Genomic DNA, 24,171 nt, shown 5'->3' on the forward strand with positions numbered 1-24,171 from the left:
AGACCTGGTTTAACAAGCTTTTCCGTTAGAAAAATACAATTTGGTCTGTTTCTATTGTGCCATTGCTTTCTGACTGAACAAGACATGGTACATTTGGTCTGTCGCCATGGCTACGCTTATTCAGGCAGCCAATTTCAGATTTGTGTCTCCCCTCACTAATTGGTCTTTTGACCAAACTTATCTTTAAAAAAAAAAAAAGTCTGTAGCAAATTGACTTACAAAACCATGATGCATCTGCAAAAGGACTAAGTGTCCTATTTTAAATAAATGTAACATTTTCGCCAGAATTTTGTACATTTTCACCCCAAATTCTCATTAGCGAAATGCGTCCGGATTAAATTCTCAGGTCATTACGAAACTTTCTCTTCAGAAAACCAAACAAAATATGTTGCTGTACATAAATCATAAATGTGTCCATAAATCAGAAAAATTGTATACTAGTTGAAGTTTACATTACACTATAATATCCATTATATACAAATAGTGTCTGAGGACTTGTCTTATTACCGAATAAGCTAAAGAGCTCAAATTGGGAAGTCGGATTTAATTTTATAATAACTGTATAAAGAATGTCACTGTTATGTTAAACTCAGGCCTTGTCATTAGAGGAGCAATATTAACAAATATTAGAAATATAGATTTGTTTATAACTTTTTTGGACTTTTTGTGAAAAGGTCAGTCAAATGTATAATATCTGATCAAAAAAAGTTGAATAATTATGAAATAGATAAGTGCAGATCCTAATCTCAGTGATTCAAGAGGAAATTTGGGGGAAAATGTATTATAATTTTTTTATTTTTTTATTTACAGTTTCATGAGAATTACCTAATCAAAGCTTTTTCAGAGCTGCTCTGATTGGTCAAAAGTCCAATTAGTGGAAAAAAAATATCAGAATTGGGCTGCCTGTTTAAAACACAGCTATGGTCACTCATCAACCAACCAATTGTCACGTTCTGACCTTTATTTCCTTTGTTTTGTCATTATTTAGTATGGTCAGGGCGTGAGTTGGGGTGGGCAGTCTATGTTTGTTTTTCTATGATTTGGGTATTTCTATGTTTCGGCCTAGTATGGTTCTCAATCAGAGGCAGGTGTCATTAGTTGTCTCTGATTGAGAATCATACTTAGGTAGCCTGGGTTTCACTGTGTGTTTGTAGGTGATTGTTCCTGTCTCTGTGTTAGTTTGCACCAGTATAGGCTGTTTAGGTTTTCTCGTTACGTTTTTGTACTGTTCGTGTTCTTAATCATTAAATCTAAATAGCCACGCTGCATTTTGGTCCTCCTCTCCTTCAACTCAAGAAAACCGTTACACCAATCAATGGGTCACCATCTATTCAATGTGCCAGGGTATCGCTGGTCAGCTACCGACATGTCTTTCTCTGTCAGTTAATCACACAAACCATATCTCTTGCAATGCCAGAAAAACTCAAGCCTATCTGGATGAACTGAGTTAATATGGAGTCCTTCCCAGTGGATGGATAGCTTACTATGAGCCTACTATGATCTGAGGAAATAAACCACTAACCGCTGGCTCTGGCTGGGTCAACTTCACAACCTACACAGGGGAGGTCTCTCCAACCCTGTTCCTGGAGAGCTACCGTCCTGTAGGTTCCCTCCAACCCTAACCTAGCACACCTGATTCTAATAATTACCTAGTTGATAAGATGAATCAGGTAAGAGACCACTGGGGTTGGAGTGAAAACCGACAGGAGGGTAGCTCTCCAGGAACAGGGTTGGAGAGCCCTACCTTAAAGTCTGATCCTATAAAGCAGAACTGGAGCACCCTCTACTGGTCAGATATGGGATATCTATGGTGTGCTGAGAGCGCTCCCAACCCTGCCCTCTTCTCTCCTGACCCCTAAGGATTATACAGGCTCAGGTCAAGACCAGGTCCAGGTGTGTGTGTGTGTGTGTGTGTGTGTGTGTGTGTGTGTGTGTGTGTGTGTGTGTGTGTGTGTGTGTATATATATATCTACATGTACATACAGTGATTGTAACCTACACACAGCAGTGTGATAGCATCAGTGCCTCCACAGATTTAGTGTCCACTGGCTCCACACCTCTGGCATCACGTTGGCTCCCATCCCTCCTTCTAGTGTCGAATTCCAACAATACTTTTGGTCCCGTAGATGTGAAGTCTCCCCTTCTTTCACCCCTTCCTCTCTCTCTCTCTGTTTCAGTTTTCCAGTCCAGCTCCTTTCTTCATCATCGTTAGCGGCGCTCCTTCATCCGTTAAGTCTCTCCTCTCGGGATGGAGGCTCCCAAGAACCGGGAGTGGGACGAGACTGGGGATCTGAGAAGAGAGAGAGACAACAGCAGCTGTTAGAAGGAGCCCGGCAGTCAATTAGAGGCAGTTTAAACACTGTTCCTGTTCTCTCTCCTCTGCTCTGCTGGAACATCACTACCCCAAGGATCAGCCTCCTCCCAGACATAAACACCCTAACACTTTAATCAGGTGTCTGTCTGGACCTGGATGACAAAACACACACACACACACTAATCAACTGTCTGTCTGGACACTCTCACACACACAGACACTTTAATCAGTTGTCTGCACTCGCTCCCTTTCATTGAAACCTGCAGTCGTCCAGGGGAGAAAACAAGTTAGACTCTCTGGAGGAGAAGCGACACCTGAATCAGCGTGTGTGTGTGTGTGTGTGTGTGTGTGTGTGTGTGTGTGTGTGTGTGTGTGTGTGTGTGTGTGTGTGTGTGTGTGTGTGTGTGTGTGTGTGTGTGTGTGTGTGTGTGTCATAGCAGACTGAGACCAAAGGGTTTTAATGATGTGTGTGTGTTAAAAGAGAATGCTCTTCCCTTCTCTGTGGTCTCTTGACACCCCACAGTGACTAACACTGTGCATAGAGCTACACACACACTCACAACACAGTGGTGGGGTTAGTTTAATCACAGCTGAAGAGGTTAGTCCTGAGCGGAGACAGACAGACCACACAGAGCCCAGGGAGAGGAGTAAACCTGGAGGAGGAGGGGGCGGTTCAGCCTTATTTCCGGGCCTGGCTACAGGATCCATGTTTTATTAGCCAGAGTGAGCGGGACAGAGAATGAAGTTTGAGGACATCTAAACTGATAAAACATTGTGATATACGATGGTATCGTCTTCCGCTTGAATTACCACGTCTTCCTCTCTTAATATTGTTGGTTCAAATGGCTCATAAAACTGTGATTGAGAATAGCTTTGCCTATAGACTCCCACTTTCATTCTAGTTCTTTTTGAAAGCGGCAACTTTAATTAACCTTCAACTAACCTTCTTAGGCTATTAGAATAGTGGGGGAAATTGCCTACGGTTCATAACGTTAACTAGTAGGAGAATTGGCCACTTGGTTTTCGCGCCGAGGGATTCCTCTGCATCACACGGGATAATGTCTTTATTAATAAGCTTCAACTTGTCTCAACTTGTCATTCAATTTTTCGACCGGCTATTGATATATGTTCTCCCTCATTATCGCCCCGGCTACTTACGTTTGTAGGCTATTCAAACAACTTTAGGAGATGAAAGCGTAGCCGGGACAAAAGTCATATTCATAGCCAATCGAAATGGAGAGAGGGGAAAACAGCCCCCAGATATGCAAAATAGAGACAGATAAGGATTAGCCGTTATATAATGTGTACAACGCGTTAAGAACACCTGCTCTTTCCATGACAGACTGGCCAGGCGACTTCGATCAGTGTCGATTTGTAAGCCTCGAGACATGGATTGTGTACGTGTGCCATTCAGAGGGTGAATGGGCAAGACAAAATATGTACGTGCCTTTGAACAGGGATATGGTAGCATGTGCCAGGCACCTCGGTTTGTGTCAAGAACTGCAACCGTGCTGGGCTTTTCACACTCAGCAGTTTCCCGTGTGTATCAAGAATGGTCCACCACCCAAAGGACATCCAGCCAACTTGACACAACTGTGGGAAGCATTGGAGTCGACATGGGCCAAGCATCCCTGTGGAACGCACTCGACACGTTGTGGAGTCCATGCCCTGACGAATTGAGTCTGTTCTGAGGTAAAAATGAGGAACTCAATATTAAGAAGGTGTTCTAAATGTTTTGTACAATCAGTGTATGTACAATCAGTGTATGTATAAAATGAATAGGTTTAGGTCATAAGGTCCATACATCTGACAGAGGCAGAGAGAAATAGACACAATTTTCTGACTGGACATTTTGCGCTGCTTTGGTAGAATTCTCCGCTCTACAACATATTGAACTAGGCTATAGCAGGAATAGGATATTACCCGCAATGTCACTCGTGTGCCGCCCTGCTGTGTGCTGCCCAGTCAAGTTCAAATAGGCTAAACCAAGTTCAAATAGGCTGTCAATCATCGCCAATAGACAATACTATCGTGATATCACCCAACCCTACTCTCCTGGCTCAATCTCTCAGTCACCCCCCCCTCCCTCTCCCTCTCATAACACCCCATTTCACGCGCCACTTCCTCTCTCTCTCCCTTTCTAACTACAATATATCAACCAAAGACAACCATATGTGTAGTGAGGCTCACCAGAGCATTGCCTTGGACCGAGTGCTGACCCCCTTAGCCCTGGCGCCGCTGGGCGGCGTGCTGACCGGTGGCGTGGCGTTCCGGTGGCTCCTCTTATGGGACTCCAGGTAGAGTTTCTTGGCGAAGGCCCGGCCGCACACGTCACACGAGTGGAGCGAGAAGTTCTTGGTGACACGCACCTCTGTGCTACTGCTGCTGCTCTCCTGGTGGGCGTCATGGCGACGTGTGTGGGGCGGCGTCGGGGCAGAGGTGTCGGGGTGTTGTTTGTCGTTCTTACGGGAGACAGGTGACCCGGTTTGGGCCTCCTGCTGCCTCTCCTGTCTCTCCTGGTTGCGAGTGAAGGGAGTGGAGGAGGAGAGGAGGTCTTGTTTGCGTGTCACTGGGTAGGAGGAGGAGTTGAGGAGCTCCTGTTTGCGTGTGACTGGAGGCGTAGGGGGAGAGGGGGCCGAGTGGCACCCGTTCACCTCCTCCTTGACTGTTGGCCCTCCTCTCTTGTTGTTGTTGGCATTGGGGGCAGAGTTGAGGACCACCTCAGCCGGCCGCTTGACCGCACGCGACTCCAGCTTGGGCACGATCTTGGCCAGGTAGCCCGTCGACTTCTTGTGCACCACCGTCACGTGGCGCAGGACGTCGCGCTTGCGGCGGGACTCGTAGCGGCAGAGCGGGCAGCGGTAGAACTTGATGAAGATGTCCGTGCCGTCCGTGTGCAGCTCGATGTGCTTGGTGAGGTTCTGGCGCGAGCTGAACTGACGTTTGCACAGCTTGCAGAACAGCTGCTTGAAGTCGAACCCCACCGAGAGCTTCTGAGGGGGTCTCCCAAGAGTCCCACTGCCACTACTAGTACCACCGGTGCTGTTGATGGAAGTAGAACGAGTTGATGTCTTGGGGCTGCTCCCACCCTCTTCCTCTTTGATCTTTTGACCTGACTTGGTTGCCACGGTGACGCCCTTCCTGTCCGTGTCGCCAGGCGACGAGGCGGGGCTGGAGTCAGGGTCGTCCCAGGATTCAACCGCCTCCTCCTTCATGCTCAAGCTGTTGCTAGGGGTGCTGTCAGTGTTGGTGGCTGTTTTGCTGTTGTTGATCACCGTGGATGTGGTTGCGGTCGTGGAGACGGAGCTAACGTTCTTGAGATTGTAGATCTTGTGGACGATGCGCATGTGTCTCTTTAACATGACCTGGGAGCTGTACTTCCTCTTGCAGAGCAGACAGCGGCAGGAGGCCAGGTTGTACAGGGCCGATGCCAGGAGAGAAGGGGCAGGGGGCACCGCGGTGGAGGCTTTGGGGGGCTGAGGGGTGGTAGCCCCCGAGGCCCCTCCGCTCTTCGGGGTGTGACCTCTCGCGGGGGAGGAGCTGGCGCTCTTGCGGGGCGGCGTGGCCTCCAGAGACAGAGGCTGGCCGGGGCGCGTGGCTATGTCCGGCGTGATAGTGTCCCGACGCAGGCCGCGGTGCACCTCGTCAAAATGGCGCCGCACGTTGGCCTTGGTGGCGAAGGACTTGAAGCAGACGGGGCAGGACTTGCCGCTGGGCGTGTGCATGGGGCGAGACCGACCTTTGACCATGGAGAGGAGGCTGATGGGAACGGTGCGCGTCTCTGTGAACTTCCGGAGCTCCTCCAGCTTGGTCTGGTGCATCTTGCGACAGTGGCGGCGGATGCTGCGGCGAGAGTTGAAGTCCTTACCACACAGGCAGCACGAGATGGTAACGTCCTCCACCTAAGGAGAGAGAGAGACAGAGTGAGAGAGTATTATAGCGAGCGTTAGTGCGTGTGTGCCAGCGTGTGTCTGCTTGCGCGCTTTCTCCTGTATGTACCCACCCCGCTCGTAGACCCCTCCTCCTCGGGCTGCGCCACCTCCTCTCCTCCCTCCTCCTCCTCCTGGTCACTCCTCCTCCTCTCCTCCCCCTCTCCTGTCTGTCCATTCTCCGGCGTCCCTCCCTGCTCCCCCCAGGGCTCAGGGCTGTGTGTGTGGGTCCCTCCAGGGGTGTGTGGAGCCCGGGGGAAGTGGGCCAGCTCCTCCTCTGAGGACATGAACTGGAACACAGCGTTATTGGAGGTCTGGATTGGCTCCAGGCGCATCACATAGTCCGGCCGGTCCTTCCTGGGGTAGATGGCCTCCAGGAGGTCCTTCATGGCCCCGCTCTGCTTGTCCCCATCGCCCGCTGGATCTAAAGGGGTCAGGGACGAGGAAGAGAGAGGCATTAGAAAAGGAACGCCTTTCAAATCAGACACCAACATCCTGCTCCCAAATGTGATGCGTACTGAGCCTAGAGACGTAAACAACACTAAGAAGGAACATTCCCGGAAGAAGGAACGTTTTCAAACTTGCCAAAGGGAGAAACAAAAACACTATTTTGTTTCGGTTTCCAAATAAGACATGTAATGAGCACAGTGTGGCAACATCATATCATATCATATCACAGTGTTTCAACCATATCATTAAATAGCAATTGAACATATCTTTGTGGTTTCACAGACATGGTCTTATGATCCCTAGTTCAATACACAGATGAGAGAACAGAGGATTTCCTAGATGACTTGCCTTTCTAGATATTGACAGAAGTCATAGAGAACGGACGAGTAGTGGCTAATTAGGCTGGATCAAAGACAGAGGCTGGAGCATGAAAGAGAATTCAGTTAAGAGTAGAGAGAGAGAGAGCGAGAGGGGAGAGAGAGCAGAGACATGGAGAGACAGAGACGTGGTGAGACAGAGACGTGGAAAGACGGAGAGAGACAGCGACATGGAGAGACAGGGAGACATGGAGAGACAGAGACATGGAGAGACAGAGAGACAGAGAGTGAGTGTAGACCAACGAAGACCGTGAGTGAGTGAGTGAGTGAGTGAGTGAGTGAGTGAGTGAGTGAGTGAGTGAGTGAGTGAGTGAGTGAGTGAAGTGGGGGACAGAAAAAAAGAGACAAGAATAGGCATTAAGTGGGCAGAGAGAGAGAGACAAACATCGACAAAGAGGGAGAGCGACAGACAGAGAGAACAAGCGAGCCTTAGAGAGCCACGCACCGTCGGGCTTGGGCAGTCTGATGAGGCAGTAGTACTCTTTGTGGGTGATGAGGTTGGGCAGGCCCCGGAACAAGCTGCGACATGTCTTACACTCAAAGATGGTGTCCACCTCATTCAGCAGTATGTGCTTCAGCTGGGCAGTACCTACACAGAGACACCACCAGGGGGCAGTGTTGGTGATCACTGGCTGATACAGACAGGACAAATAGGACTGATCGATTATCAACTCCTAGAGCCTATAACCCTTTGTTGTTTGCAGATCGGAAGGAATATGATAGGTGTAATTAAATAGATTTGGTTTGGTGGAGGAGCGATCGTCACTTTTATTCAGACCGGCAAACATTGAAAGAGTCGAAGCTAAGTGTTGCACTTGAAATCGTGTTTCACAACAAAATGTATGACTACGTCGTGATTCCTAATTAAAAAGACCTCCGTGCTGTTTGAGTAGCAAGACTAGATGTTACCTGAACGGAAGACCTCTATGATCTGCTGGATGCCAGACTTGGAGGTCTGGAGCTGCAGCTGCAACAGAGGAGGGTCACCTGGCTCCACGCAGTACCCTGCAGAGGCCACACACTTCAATACAACACTTCAACTCTGCCCTCAGCCATGGAGTGTGTGTGTGTGTGTGTGTGTGTGTGTGTGTGTGTGTGTGTGTGTGTGTGTGTGTGTGTGTGTGTGTGTGTGTGTGTGTGTGTGTGTGTGTGTGTGTGTGTGTGTGTGTGTGTGTGTGTGTGTGTGTGTGTGTGTGTGTGTGTGTGTGTGTGTGTGTGTAGAGAGTGGCTATTTCCTATAGGAAGTGACTGGAATGGATTTGCTGCCAGAGCCTGGGCATATAAGAATAGAAGTGGTGGCAACCCCTATACAATGACTGTGGTGTGAGCAACGTGTGAGTCAATGTTAGTCACAGTGTGTGTGCGTGTAGGCCCCTCCCCCGCCCCTCAGGGTGTGCTGGTTTAATCCGACCCCCCCCTACAGCCTGTGGTCAGATGGTGACCAATCAAGCGCGCCGACACACCCAGCACCAAACACAGGAGAGTAATCATTAGGCCCTTTCTGTTGCAAAATGTTTTGCAACAGAAACCGTTTGCTCCAAACGAGAGTTTCTATTGGAATAACGGTTTCCGTAATGAATACACCCCAGTTCACCCCTTCCACCCTGCTAGAGCCGGACAAACAGGAAATGTGCGTGGGACAGTTTTATGCAATAGACAAAGCTGATTAAACAGATATTTCACATCTTCCCTCCAGTTATTGGGGCCTATATTTAGAGAGTATGGTCAAATCCAAAACGGACCCCTAAGCAAAATGGTAAAACGTCCACCTAGCCTATTAGAGGGCAAGGTGGAGGTTTCCCTCTGTCTCCGGCTGCATTTCACTACTCCAGCGTGTCTTCTTTTCGTCTTCCTCTGCACTGGCGTGAAAGATCTAGACAGGCGTCAGCCATATTGCTTCAGGGCATTTCCACGTAAAATGAGCCATGGGCAACAACATGTGAAGTCCATAGGAGCATGTCAAATTGGGTGTCAAATAAAAGCTTGAGAGAATCTTTTTGAGATATCAAGGCCTACGTCATTCTCCCCCCCCCCCAAACCATTTTCTCTCCTAAACATTATGAATAAGAAAGGCTTTGATTTATGATCAAACAGATGGAAGGGGGGAGTCCAAGAAAACATCTACCAGAAAAGGTCTTTAAGTCTATTAGAAATACATCAAAACGCAACAACGTCGAAGTCCAACACTTATATTTAGTTTTGCCTTGTGAGTTTAAGAAACATTGCCTTGTACCTTGACATATCTTTTAAGATATTTCACATATCTCTCCCTCATGAGGGAGGATGAAGATAGCTCACGGAAGTAACAAGTAAAGGTAGACCTATCAATTAGTTCTAGTGTTTTTACTGATATCTATTTTGTTTCTGAATTATTAAGTGATTAAAACTGTTTACATAATTTCTGAAAAATCTGGTACGGAATTACTGCAATTTAATTGGCTAAAATGTGAAATCATCGAAGTCGCACACTACAGTTGGGTCACCTGCTACGGTCCTCCCTTCCACTGGCATACTGGTTTTCTTTCTCTTTCTGGCGTCAGGTGGTCAAGCAAGTGTGAAAACATTCTGGTCTCTCTCTCATTAATGTAATCTCTCCGAGACACCTACCCACGAGCCCCTTTCTGTCCATTTACTGTAATCTCTCCGAGACGCCTACCCACGAGCCCCTTTCTGTCCATTTACTGTAATCTCTCCGAGACACCTACCCACAAGCCCCTTTCTGTCCATTTACTGTAATCTCTCCGAGACGCCTACCCACGAGCCCCTTTCTGTCCATTTACTGTAATCTCTCCGATACACCTACCCACGAGCCCCTTTCTGTCCATTTACTGTAATCTCTCCGAGACGCCTACCCACGAGCCCCTTTCTGTCCATTTACTGTAATCTCTCCGATACACCTACCCACGAGCCCCTTTCTGTCCATTTACTGTAATCTCTCCGATACACCTACCCACGAGCCCCTTTCTGTCCATTTACTGTAATCTCTCCGATACACCTACCCACGAGCCCCTTTCTGTCCATTTACTGTAATCTCTCCGATACACCTACCCACGAGCCCCTTTCTGTCCATTTACTGTAATCTCTCCGAGATGCCTACCCACGAGCCCCTTTCTGTCCATTTACTGTAATCACTCCGAGACGCCTACCCACGAGCCTCTTTCTGTCCATTTACTGTAATCTCTCCGAGACACCTACCCACGAGCCCCTTTCTGTCCATTTACTGTAATCTCTCCGAGACACCTACCCACGAGCCCCTTTCTGTCCATTTACTGTAATCTCTCCGATACACCTACCCACGAGCCCCTTTCTGTCCATTTACTGTAATCTCTCCGAGACGCCTACTCACGAGCCCCTTTCTGTCCATTTACTGTAATCTCTCCGAGACGCCTACCCACGAGCCCCTTTCTGTCCATTTACTGTAATCTCTCCGAGACACCTACCCACGGGCCCCTTTCTGTCCATTTACTGTAATCTCTCCGAGACACCTACCCACGAGCCCCTTTCTGTCCATTTACTGTAATCTCTCCGAGACGCCTACCCATGAGCCCCTTTCTGTCCATTTACTGTAATCTCTCCGAGACACCTACCCACGAGCCCCTTTCTGTCCATTTACTGTAATCTCTCCGAGACACCTACCTACGAGCCCCTTTCTGTCCATTTACTGTAATCTCTCCGATACACCTACCCACGAGCCCCTTTCTGTCCATTTACTGTAATCTCTCCGATACACCTACCCACGAGCCCCTTTCTGTCCATTTACTGTAATCTCTCCGATACACATACCCACGAGCCCCTTTCTGTCCATTTACTGTAATCTCTCCGAGACGCCTACTCACGAGCCCCTTTCAGTCCATTTACTGTAATCTCTCCGAGACGCCTGCCCACGAGCCCCTTTCTGTCCATTTACTGTAATCTCTCCGAGACACCTACCCACGAGCCCCTTTCTGTCCATTTACTGTAATCTCTCCGAGACACCTACCCACGAGCCCCTTTCTGTCCATTTACTGTAATCTCTCCGAGACGCCTACCCACGAGCCCCTTTCTGTCCATTTACTGTAACCAGCATCCGGATGTCCAAAGACATTGAAAAGTAGTTGACATTTGGTCAGTTCGCCCTGGGCTTGATTTCAGTGTGCACAGACGTCGTTGTTTGATACGTTCCGGACTGGCTTTAATTTCAACGTCCATTGATTTTTGGTCCGGTCCCGACCGGCCTTGATTCGGCCCAATTCGGCCCATGTTTCACAAGTTAGGAGAGCACAGTCCTGTACAGTAGATTAGAATTCAGTACAGTACACAGTAGACCACACTAGAGTTGAGCACACTAATATACTGTGCTGTACTATACGGTACTGAACTCTATTGTACTGTACTATACTATACTGTACTGAAGTTTACTGTACTCTACTGTGTTGTACTTTGATGTCCAAACTTGTGAAAGATAGATGTCTATTGTTTCATATTTGGTCTGGTCCAACCTAATTTGATCTTGTTTGGGGCGGAGCTCATTAAAATAATTTGTTATTTGTTATTTTATTAGGATCCTCATTAGCTGTTGCAAAAGCAGCAGCTACTCTTCCTGGGGTCCAACACAAAAGATGAAACATAAACTTCAGAATGACATAATACAGAACATCATTAGACAAGAACAGCTCAAGGACGGAACTACATACATTTAATAATATCCAGCGTGCCCAACTATGAAAAGTTTATACCTTTGTGTAACTAGGATACATCGCCATGAAGAGAACAAAATTGTTATGCATAATTATGTGTAGCACAAATCCACTTCATTTACTGTAGTTCACTAACCAAAAGAGATTTCTTCAAAGTCACGGTGTCATGTCATAGCTGACACCTCATTCTTTCTGCAGATACCTCTCCTCAGCCACTCTCCTCTCCTCTGTCATGCCACTCTCCTCTCCTCAGGCAGGACAGACTGACCAACAAGGAATGAATATATATATTTTATCTATATAGCGCCTTTCACTAGTGATCCGCAGTATGTTTTAAGGACTTCAATCAAACTAAGGATGGGTTGGTGTAGACAAGCGGGCAGTCTTACCTGGTGTCCTGGGGGCTGCGTCGGGGCCAGGGTTAAGGTCAGTCATTGGGTTAGGGCTGCTGGGCTGTGGCTCGTCTGTCTGGCAGCACTGGTCTCTGGTAACATGGCTCTCAGGCTCAGGTTGGGGCTCGTCCTGGGGGATCTCCTCCATCTCCACCTCCATCCTGCTGGAACTCTGACAGACAGACAGACAGACAGACAGACAGACAGACAGACAGACAGACAGACAGACAGACAGACAGACAGACAGACAGACAGACAGACAGACAGACAGACAGACAGACAGACAGACAGACAGACAGACAGACAGACAGACAGACAGACAGACAGACAGACAGACAGACAGACAGACAGACAGACAGACAGACAGACAGACAGACAGACAGACAGACAGACAGACAGACAGACAGACAGAGAATGGTGAGGTTTACCTTTTAAACCTCACAGACACCCCTGGGCTATACGATGGTCAGGGAAACACTGAGACAGAGGGTATGGGGTGCGGAGTTGGGAAAAGAGGCACACGTAACTGCCAAAATAAAGGAAACACCTAAGCAAATGAGGGATACAAAGTATATGTGTAACACCGGCATCGCATCCCTCCAATAAAGATCCAGACATTTATAGAATCTATGCCAATGCGTATTAAAGCTGTTCTGGCGGCCCACCGCCCTAATAAGACACTTTATGTTGGTGTTTCCTTTATTTTGGCGGTTACCTGTACATCTACAGACACTCTATGACTAGCCTATGTAACACCAGCAAGTGTTATTGGAGAACCATGCTTATATAGGAGAGCCACAGAAATACTGTATATGGCACTACGGAACTGCTTCTATAGCTGCATAATTGGTCTGAGTAAAAGATATCTAATGACTCATTATGCCAAGCACTATTTGATCAGCGGTGCTGTTGCTGATCTAGACACCTGCTGTGTCGTGTGGCATTGTTTGGCTGGGTCTGATAAGGGTGGGTGGTGTGGCATTGTTTGGCTGGGTCTGATAAGGGTGGGTGGTGTGGCATTGTTTGGCTGGGTCTGATAAGGGTGGGTGGTGTGGCATTGTTTGGCTGGGTCTGATAAGGGTGGGTGGTGTGGCATTTTTTGGCTGGGTCTGATAAGGGTGGGTGGTGTGGCATTGTTTGGCTGGGTCTGATAAGGGTGGGTGGTGTGGCATTGTTTGGCTGGGTCTGATAAGGGTGGGTGGTGTGGCATTGTTTGGCTGGGTCTGATAAGGGTGGGTGGTGTGGCATTGTTTGGCTGGGTCTGATAAGGGTGGGTGGTGTGGCATTGTTTGGCTGGGTCTGATAAGGGTGGGTGGTGGTTACACTACTGGCGGGGTAAGACTCTCGCCTGTCTGTCTCTCGGTTTCTCTCTCCAGGATGATGGAGATGCTTCCCAGCACACCCAGCTAAGACACTTTCTCTCTCGCTCTCACACTAGGCTGTCGGAGATAAGGGACTCTTCTCTCTCTCTCCCTCCCTCCCTCGGAGAGGGGGGGTGATGCCTGAGCCAAGGCTCCTCCTACCCTAACCACCGACATACACCCGACCAAACTAATGATGGTCTTTGACGACCTCAGAGGAAATAAGAAATGGGGTTTTACTGTACCAATCAGTCTCTTGATGGTCCAGTGAGAGATTGGCTTTCTGTATGTACAGTGCCTTCAGAAAGTATTGGCTCCCCTTTTTGTTGTGTTACAGCCTGAATTTTGAATTGAGACAATTGAAATTGTGTCACTGATACACACACACACAATACCCCATAATGTCAAAGTGGAATTTTGTTTTTAGAAATGTTTACAAATTCATAAAAAAAATGTAAAGCTGAAATGTCTTGAGTCAATAAGTATTCAACCCCTTTGTCATGGCAACTCAAAAATATGTTCATAAGTCAAAATGTGCTCAACAAGTCACATAATAAGTTGCATGGACTCATTCTGTGTTCAATAATAGTGGTTAACATGATTTTTTAAAATGACTACCTCATCCTTTACAGATAATTGTACGGTCCCTCGATGGAGCATTGAATTTAAAGCACAGATTTAACCACAAAGACCAGGGAGGTTTTCCAATGCCTCGCAAAGAAGGGCACCGATTGCTAGAAGTGTCAAAATAAACAGATGCTGAATATAGTGAAATTATTCAATTAGGCTTTGAATGGTATACAGTGGCTTGCGAAAGTATTCACCCCCCTTGGCATTTTTCCTATTTTGTTGCCTTACAACCTGGAATTAAAATTGATTTGGGGGGGGTTGTATCATTTGATTTACACAACATGCCTACCACTTTGAAGATGCAAAATATTTTTTATTGTGAAACAGACAAGAAATAAGACAAAAAAACTCTAAACTTGAGCGTGCATAACTATTCACCCCCCAAAGTCAATACTTTGTAGAGACACATTTGCAGCAATAACAGCTGCAAGTCTCTTGGGGTATGTCTCTATACGCTTGGCACATCTAGCCACTGGGATTTTTGCCCATTCTGTTAATCCCACTTCGTAACAACAAAGTGTAGGAAAAAGTAAAGGGGGGTGTGAATACTTCCTGAAGGCACTGTAAGTCTGTGGAGAGACATGCCTGAGGAGACACCTGCCTGACTGTCAGCACTCTTCCAAGTCTTCATGTAAACTCAGCAAAAATAGAAACGTCCCCTTTTCAGGACCCTGTCTTTCAAGGATAAATCATAAAAATATTCATTGTAAAGGGTTTAAACACTGTTTCCCATACTTGTTCAATTTACTATAAACAATTAATGAACATGCACCTGTGGAACTGTCGTTAAGACACTAACAGGTTACAGACGGTAGGCAATTAAGGTCACAGTTATGAAAACCTAGGACACTAAAGAGGCCTTTCTACGGACTCTGAAAAACACCAAAAGAAAGATGCCCAGGGTCCCTGCTCATGTGCCTGAACGTGCCTTAGGCATGAGGACTGCAGATGTGACCAGGGCAATAAATTGCAATGTCTGTACTGTGAAACGCCTAAGACAGTGCTACGGGGAGACAGGGTGGACTGCTGATCTTCCTTGCAGTGGCAGACCACGTGTAACAACACCTGCACAGGATCGGTACATCCGAACATCACACCTGCGGTACAGGATGGCAACAACAACTGCCCGAGTTACACCAGGAACGCACAATCCCTCCATCAGTGCTCATACTGTCTGTAATAGGCTGAGAGAGGCTGGACTGAGGGCTTGTAGGCCTGTTGTAAGGCAGGTCCTCACCAGACAAACCCACCGTCACTGGACAAAACAGAACTGGCAAAAAGTTCTCTTCACTGACGAGTCGCGGTTTTGTCTCACCAGGGGTGATGGTCAGATTCACGTTTATCGTCGAAGGAATGAGCGTTACACTGAGGCCTGTACTCTGGAGCAGGATCGATTTGGGGGTGGAGGGGCCATCATGGTCTGGGGCGGTGTCACAGCATCATCGAACTGAGCTTGTTGTCATTGCAGGCAATCTCAACGCTGTGGGTTACAGGGAAGACATCCTCCTCCCTCAAGTGGTACCATTCCTGCAGACTCATCCTGACATGACCCTCCAGCAAGACAATGCCACCATCCATACTGCTTGCTCTGTGAGTGATTTCCTGCAATACAGGAATGTCAGTGTTCTGCCATGGCCAGCAAAGAGCCCGGATCTCAATCCCATTGAGCACGTCTGGGACCTGTTGGATCAGAGGGTGAGGGCTAGGGCCATTCCCCTCAGAAATGACAGGAACTTGCAGGTACCTTGATGGAAGAGTGGGGTAAGATCTCACAGCAAGAACTGGTAAATCTGGTGGAGTCCATGAGGAGATGCACTGCAGTTCTTAATGCAGCTGGTGGCTACACCAGATACTGACTGTTACTTTTGATTTTGACCCCCCCCCATTTTGTTCAGGGACACATTTTCCATTTCTGTTAGTCACATGTCTGTGGAACTTGTTCAGTTTATGTCTCAGATGTTGAATCTTGTTATGTTCATACAAATATTTACACACATTAAGTTTGCTGAAAATAAACGCAGTCGACAGTGAGAGGACGTTTCTTTTTTTTCTGAGTTTATTATTCAAAGAAAAGAGTATGTGTGTGCCTCTATCAGAGACTGCCCAACCCATATACCCACCCACACATTATACTGTATGTTCAATGCACTGTGAAGTTGATTTACGGTACCGTCTCTGACTGTACCACGTATTGGTCACCAGATGGTGACAAAGTCCATGTTTTGGAAGTCATCAAAGAAGATGCCATAGTAACTATTTATTCTAGCACCACTGCCTGAAGAGTCCAACCCCCCTGTCGTGAGTCTGGTTCCTCTCAAAGTTTCTTCCTTCCAGGTAGTTTTCCCTGGTTACTGTGCTAGTGCTTTGCTGACTCACTTTAGGTTACTGTAAGGCACTTTGCAAATGTTTTGGTGAAGTCGCTGTACCTGTCCTCAATTTGCACAGACAAGATCAAACCTAGTTTTCAGATTTCTATTCTTCCAAACCCAGCCTAGTGCACAGGGAGGAAGGTGGTCATCGCCGTCTCAGAGCGGGGAGAAATAGAAGAGCGCGGTCAATGAAGAGCTCAGTGGTAATGCTCTCTGAGTGCATGTTGTGAGGCTCAATCAGAAAACGTGCAGCTGTCGTCAGCGAGGGGACCTGATGATGAAGACTTGGTAACACAGTTCAAGTGTTTCCATGGAGACAGAGGTAGTTGTTCCCACTCAGGTAATATGAGTATTTATCAGTGGGCCTGTGGAGACATACACTGCTACCGGAACAAACTCACAAGAAAGTCATTTAAAGGGTAAATCTGTGATTGCTACGTCATTTTTAAATTTTTTTTTACTTTTAAATCCATGACATGGAACCGTCCCATTGATTCTTGAAGAATATAACTCATAAATGCCGCATAGGTTAGCCAAATTGTCTTACCCCATCAGTACCCAAAATATAAGCTTGTTTTACTCCTTTGCTAGTAAACAATGATTTGTAGACAAACACTGTATTGCCTCAAAACATGGTTAAAACTTTTTAAAATGTTGTTCTTGTGGATGGTCAATCCTTGCACACAGTTCTCCACCCCCATCCCTAAGCTATTTACCAAATCAGTGGCAGGGGTCATTGATTTGTCATTATTTGAACTGCAGATTGCCCATTTAACGTTGCTTACTAAAAATGTACACTGCTGTCAAAGTACTGAACTCACACCTGCACAAGACTCCTGCTAGGCAGTAGGAAGTGAAAATAATTGAATGAAGAAATGACGGAAAAGTTCACAGCAATTATTTCTGTGTGTAAAGGGATGAGTTTATAAGTGCTGGAATAAAGACGGGATGCTTCTGTTCACGTTGTAACCCGTGTGAGACACCATAACCTCACATGGAGATTGGCTGCTGCCCCGATAAACACACCCTCTAGACTAGACAGACCACCAGACCACCAGCACACCATAACCTCACAGGGAGACTGGCTGCTGCCCCCATAAACACACCCTCTAGACTAGACAGACCACCAGCACACCATAACCTCACATGGAGACTGGCTGCTGCCCCCATAAACACACCCTCTAGACTAGACAGACCACCAGCACACCATAACCTCACAGGGAGACTGGCTGCTGCCCCCATAAACACACCCTCTAGACTAGACAGACCACCAGCACACCATAACCTCACATGGAGACTGGCTGCTGCCCCCATAAACACACCCTCTAGACTAGACAGACCACCAGCACACCATAACCTCACATGGAGACTGGCTGCTGCCCCCATAAACACACCCTCTAGACTAGACAGACCACCAGCACACCATAACCTCACATGGAGACTGGCTGCTGCCCCCATAAACACACCCACTAGACTAGACAGACCACCAGCACACCATAACCTCACATGGAGATGGGCTGCTGCCCCCATAAACACACCCTCTAGACTAGACAGACCACCAGCTCACCATAATGCAAGTCTGCCCTTATAGTGAGTGATTGTCAACTTTATCAATCTAAATCCTGTCTAACAATAACAATAGGCTGGGCTTGTATGTTTTACATTCAGTTATGCAACCCTCTCCTGATCATTTTAATTCATCTGAAGAAGAATTAGACCAAAAATATACATAACAATAGCATTATATAGGCATGCTTTCTTTTGCCATCGGCTAGTCTTCTTAAAATGGGCTAGAAATCAGTTTCTAAAGTGGGCACTGTTTAGGCCTATACTTTCCAATCATAACCCAACATAACCCAAATATATCCCTCATCTCCACAAGCTAAACACTGTCAAATTAAAATGCATTCAGATGATTTTCATTTGTCAATGAGAAAAAAAATGAAATACTACTTCTTGTTTGAAAGCAGAAAATGACCCTAGACAAGTGTAACTAACATGCGCAGTGCCCAACGGGGCGCAATAACAAAACCAAACGTTCAGTTGGGTAATACACCCCACTCGGGATGAAACCAGAAATGGTACAGCGTTTCCCCCGCTTTAATCTGAAAGGATGCTTTATTTTTATGATTCATTATCGAATATTTATTGTGTGCGCTATTCGTATGAGCTTTACGGTCGAACAAAATGTACGTTTACCATACAGTGGAAAAAATATATCCATATTTTGAGAAGTCGCGAGATATCGACACCAGAGACTCCACAATGGCCACAATGTGTCTTGTCAAACATGAAGGACGAAGTGAACTGCTCTCACTGATTAGCAAAAGTCCATGTGAGCCAGCCAGCCACCATCCCCTTACGCATTCCACGCAATGAGGAAGAGATGTTGCGAATACGTGAAAGAAAATACCATAATACGATGCCTACACTGTTCCATAACATCTCCAACTCGTCTCCACTAGCGAGTGCGCATTGATTGTTAGCGTTTGGGTGTACAGTTATCTTTCAACGGGTAGCAGTCTCCATTAGCAACTCCATATCCCATGGGCGTGCGAGGGCCGCGGGCTGTGACGCAAATGCCACTGGTGATTTGCAAATTTGACAGATCTAATTCAATGTGGCTGAATGACTATTCAAACCGCATTTAAAACTATAACATTCCCCTCCGTGCAGGGAGATGTGGCGATGCCAGTAGCCACTAGCCAGCATATTATGTTAGGATTCGTTGCATAACTCGCCAGCCCAACTTAATAAATTGTGCAACGAGAGAGAACGGGTGCAGTAGCCAGTGTGGAAATGGTTACGTTTTGAATATGATGGCCCAATCAACACAATACGCGAAATGACACAGGGACTTATAGTGACTTCGCTAAACATGGATCAATGGTTGCCAGCACTTGGCTACGTTCTGCTAGGACGCATGCAGCTGACGATAGAGGAGGGCAGGGCAGTCAGCGAGTGGAACTTGGGACTGCATTCATACATAGACCATACGGGCGCCTGGATAAAGGGCTGCATGAATACTGTATTGTGTGCTCTTTTCTCCAAGTCCCCAAGTATTTACAAAAGGTTCGCCCAAAAATATTGTGGCGAAACACAGGTGGTTTCAGCAGCTGTCGATACATATGGAAAACTATTCAAGCCAACAAACATTTTTTAAACGTCTACTACCTAAAATTTTAAAGATAGACCTACCTACATCAACATTTTGATATAGTAGATCATAAAGAAACGTCTTCTCACTGTCAACTGCGTTCATTTTCAGCAAACTTAACATGTGTAAATATTTGTATGAACATAACAAGATTCAACAACTGAGACATAAACTGAACAAGTTCCACAGACATGTGACTAACTGAAATTGAATAATGTGTCCCTGAACAAAGGGGGGAAGGGCCAAATCAAAAGTAACCGTCATTATCTGGTGTGGCCACCAGCTGCATTAAGAACTGCAGTGCATCTCCTCATGGACTGCACCAGATTTGCCAGTTCTTGTTGTGAGATGTTACCCCACTCTTCCACCAAGGCACCTGCAAGTTCCCGGGCATTTCTGAGGGGAATGGCCCTAGCCCTCACCCTCTGATCCAACAGGTCCCAGACGTGCTCAATGGGATTGAGATCCGGGCTCTTCGTTGGCCATGGAAGAACACTGACATTCCTGTCTTGCAGGAAATCATGCACAGAACGAGCAGTATGGCTGCATTGTCATGCTGGAGGGTCATGTCAGGATGAGCCTCCAGGAAGGGTACCACACGAGGGAGGAGGATGTCTTCCCTGTAACGCCAGCGTTGAGATTGCCTGCAATGACAACAAGCTCAGTCCGATGATGCTGTGACACACTGCCCCAGACCATGACGGACCCTCCACCTCCAAATTGATCCCGCTCCAGAGTACAGGCCTCAGTGAAATGCTCATTCCTTCCGACGATAAATGCAAATCTGACCATCACCCCCTGGTGAGACAAAACCACAACTCGTCAGCGAAGAGCACTTTTTGCTAGTCCTGTTTGGTCCAGCGACGGTGGGTTTGTGCCCGTAGGCGACGTTGTTGCCGGTGATGTCTGGTGAGGACCTGCAGGCCCTCAGTCCAGCCTCTCTCAGCCTATTGCGGACTGATGGAGGGATTGTTCGTTCCTGGTGTAACTTGGCAGTTGTTGTTGCCATCCTGTACCTGTACCGCAGGTGTGATGTTCGGATGTACCGATCCTGTGCAGGTGTTGTTACACATGGTCTGACACTGCGAGGACAATCAGCTGTCCATCCTGTCTCCCTGTAGCGCTGTCTTAGTCTTCTCACAGTACGGACATTACCATTTATTGCCCTGGCCACATCTGCAGCCCTCATGCCTCAGGCACGTTCACGCAGATGATTAGCGACCCTGGGCATCTTTCTTTTGGTGTTTTTCAGGGTCAGTAGAAAGGCCTCTTTAGTGTCCTAAGTTTTCATAACTGTGACTTTAATTGCCTACCGTCTGTAAGCTGTTAGTGTCTTAATGACAGTTCCACAGGTGCATGTTCATTAATTGTTTATGGTTCATTGAACAAGCATGGGAAACAGTGTTGAAAACCTTTAGAATGAAGATCTGTGAAGTTATTTGTATTTTTACAAATTAGCTTTGAAAGACAGGGTCCTGAAAAGGGGACGTTTCTTTTTTTGCTGAGTTTATATGGGACATGTTTCTTCATTTGTAGCATTGTGTGGCGATTTCCATCTATCCACTTTGCAGACATCGGCACAGAAGGGCCACCAGCAAAGGAATGGTCAGCTGGTATTTGCCTCACCACTTTTGATTTGGTTTAATACAAAATATTGAACCAAAAACATTGAAAACATGGGACAAAGTAGCCTACTGTTGTTTAGACTGATTTGCCTCATGATTTGTCAATTCGTGCACAATTCATTGGTGCTTCAGTCTGATCAACGGTAGCCTACCCACTGGGCACACAATGGTTGAATAAACGCTGTTTCCACGTCATTCGAGTGAAATTACGTGGAATCAACATGGAATAGACGTTGAAATGACGTCTTTGCCCAGTGGGTACCGATAACAACCACAGCTAACAACCACCACTACAGCACAAATGTGGTTTATATTCTAACTTTGGCTGGCTAGGCTACCTAGACATTTTTAATTCAAAATGATTGATTGTAATGAATCAATCAACACAATAGTGATGACATACTGTTTGATAAACTCTTCAATTACAAATGCAAAGGCCTTACATGATGCAACCCTGAATAAAGCAAGCTCAGCCCTGTTAGTTTTATTGTCCAATTGCAATTGTTGTCTCTTTGCCTGTGTAAAGGACTTCCCATTAGTTTATTTAAAAATATATAATGAATATGAACAAGTACAAGGTTGCTGCACTTTGACAGGGTTTCAATGGTTTCGTCCTCCCTAGGGCCCTGAGTAAAAAACATAAACAACATATGACCGGATTAGAAACACATCTGGTCCCATCATAGTCCATATAAAACTGTTTTATATTTGATTTATTACTATGTCCTACCCTACAACTTGGACTGGAGTTTTACCTAGTTAGGTTTGTCTACCAGATCAGGAGAAACTGTGCTCCTCACTCTGGGGCAGCACATTGCCTAGTGGTTAGAGCATTGGACCAGTAACTGAAAGGTCGCTGGTTTGAATACCCAAGCCGACAAGGTGAAAAATCGATGTGCCCTTGAGCTGTACTACTATGGCTGACCCTGTAAAACAACACATTTCACTGCACCTATCCAGTGTATGTGACAATACAACTTTTTTTGGGGGGGGGGGGCGACATATCCTATATAGGCCTAGAGATCTAAAAATGTCAACTTAGTATCTCAAAATGTTGATTTATGTAGGCCCATCTCAAAATATCGACTTAGTATCTGAACATTTTGAGATGGTATCAACATTTTTTTTTTAACTTAGATAGCTGAATTTTGAGATAGTAGGCCTGTTGACATTGTGTCAATGGGCTTCCATAGATATGAGCAAAGCAGCACATCGTTGCGTAGCACTGGACTTCCACAGTTTTGTGCTAACTACGTGATTGTCCAAAAGACCATTTGATTCAGTCTGTCCTCATTGGCAATCTGGGAGCCAGGGCGCAGGGCAGTTTGCCGTTCTCATGGCACGATTTGCATTGCCCCATTATCCCCGAAAATCTCCTTTACACGGTTATATTGTCAGCCTCAAAACGCCAGTATTTTGAGCAACAAAAGACCAGCTTAACTTGATCAAAGCAGAAGCCAAGTACAAAATGCACCTTTCAAGCCGTAAAAGAGAGGCCCCTTCTACATATTGCAGCATGGCAGGGGAGTGCGGCGTAAAAACGGGCTAACCCAGACAAAATAAATACAACGAGAACGTACAACACTCACATAAACACATTCATCACCATCTGAGGGAAATCCCTAAACCACTCTCAGATATTTGGCTTTGTAAAGACTCTCCCGAGGGGACGATATTACGAATGTAAAACCCTGCGCTTTGCGGCTCTGTGCCACCTTTTCCAAGAAGCAGCTTGGCGCACAGAACGGTGACCCTTCCGGCTTTGCGCGTCTTTATAACGACTATATTTTACCAACAAATCAAATTTTAACAATGAAATATGAATAAATACATCTAGTTGTAACTATCATCGTATTTGAGTTCCTGGAAATATTATTTAAGGGCGAGTTTGAGTCGCCGAAACCAATTCCTCTCCCCTCCATGGACAGGCAGAACAAGAGAAGGATGACGCCATTTTCTGCAAAAACAACCACGTTCGGGGAGCCAAGGCGAGGGCTTTTACGCTTCCATAACGCGTTCCAGGTCTTCGATCAGACATTTAGGGCGAATATAAATGTGTTAAGAATAGTTCTTACCTGTATAAGTCTTAACCTGACGATGGAATCCCGTAAAACTACGGGCTTGGGCCGGGGAGCTACTTCGAGTCCGCGTCCCTGTCTGTAGCTAGCCGGAGATTGTTTATTACGCCTCTCAGCGCTCGTCTCTCGCACTGAACAGTTCCTACAGCAGCTGCCTTTGTGCACTCAGAGGGGACCTTTCAGCTAAAGGCGGCCGCTGCGCAAAGGTGCAGCACTTCTACTTTTCTTTATAAATGCCAGTGTCGTTGGCACTTTGGGGGGTAGGAGAGGAATAGTTGACCCCCCGTGATCGAGGAACACTGTTGCCAAATTCAGGCCGTTTAGTGCTCCATTTACTAAGCGCGCGCACAGGCTTTCCAGAATCCAGGACACACAAATTAAACCGAAACGTTAGTTCGTTTTGTTCTCTTCTGCGGATACTTATCGTGTATAAAAGTGCATTATTCCCTGGGAGAAGTCGTAAAACGCTAAAGCAGAATGTAAAGAATAATCTGGCGATTTGGAACTGTTGGAAATGTTGCACAATGGCCATTTATAATTTCTGTATTGGAGTTGATTTAATAATAGGCCAAACACAACAATGCCAACATTTTGGGAAAAATACATTTATTTCAATAAATCTAAATTATTTATCTTGCCACAAAATCGCAACCTGCAATTGTTCACCTGCGGGTTGAAGTGGACGAGTAGCCTATCCAATGATGCACTTGTTTATTTAAGGATGAAATCATTTATTCAACCTAGTTTTACTTTTATATGTGATAAGATAGGCATATATTATAATAATGACACCTTTCTATATTTCAACATTTC

General features: G+C 46.3%; 1 protein-coding gene across 1 annotated transcript; it reads right to left on the reverse strand.

Annotated features, from left to right (window-relative positions):
- Window positions 1-1,089: 1,089 nt before the first annotated feature.
- On the reverse strand, window positions 1,090-23,597 carry LOC124014482 (zinc finger protein 800-like). Its single transcript, XM_046329545.1, has 7 exons — window positions 23,356-23,597; window positions 12,136-12,310; window positions 7,980-8,075; window positions 7,516-7,659; window positions 6,318-6,667; window positions 4,505-6,216; window positions 1,090-2,290 (listed from the first exon to the last, which is right to left on the reverse strand). Coding segments are annotated over exons 2-7 (2,466 nt in total). The 5' UTR covers window positions 12,299-12,310; window positions 23,356-23,597; the 3' UTR covers window positions 1,090-2,289.
- Window positions 23,598-24,171: the final 574 nt, after the last annotated feature.

Source organism: Oncorhynchus gorbuscha, linkage group LG25 (assembly GCF_021184085.1).
Source record: "Oncorhynchus gorbuscha isolate QuinsamMale2020 ecotype Even-year linkage group LG25, OgorEven_v1.0, whole genome shotgun sequence".
Classification (NCBI taxonomy): Eukaryota; Metazoa; Chordata; class Actinopteri; order Salmoniformes; family Salmonidae; genus Oncorhynchus; species Oncorhynchus gorbuscha.

Coding starts and splice junctions, on each gene's coding strand:
- LOC124014482 (XM_046329545.1), bottom strand. CDS start 12,298: ATGGAGGTGGAGATGGAGGAGATCCCCCAGGACGAGCCCCAACCTGAG. Junction 8,076..12,135: donor CGCAGCCCCCAGGACACCAG/GTAAGACTGCCC, acceptor TGGCCTCTGCAG/GGTACTGCGTGGAGCCAGGT. Junction 6,217..6,317: donor AGGAGGGGTCTACGAGCGGG/GTGGGTACATAC, acceptor CTCTCTCCTTAG/GTGGAGGACGTTACCATCTC.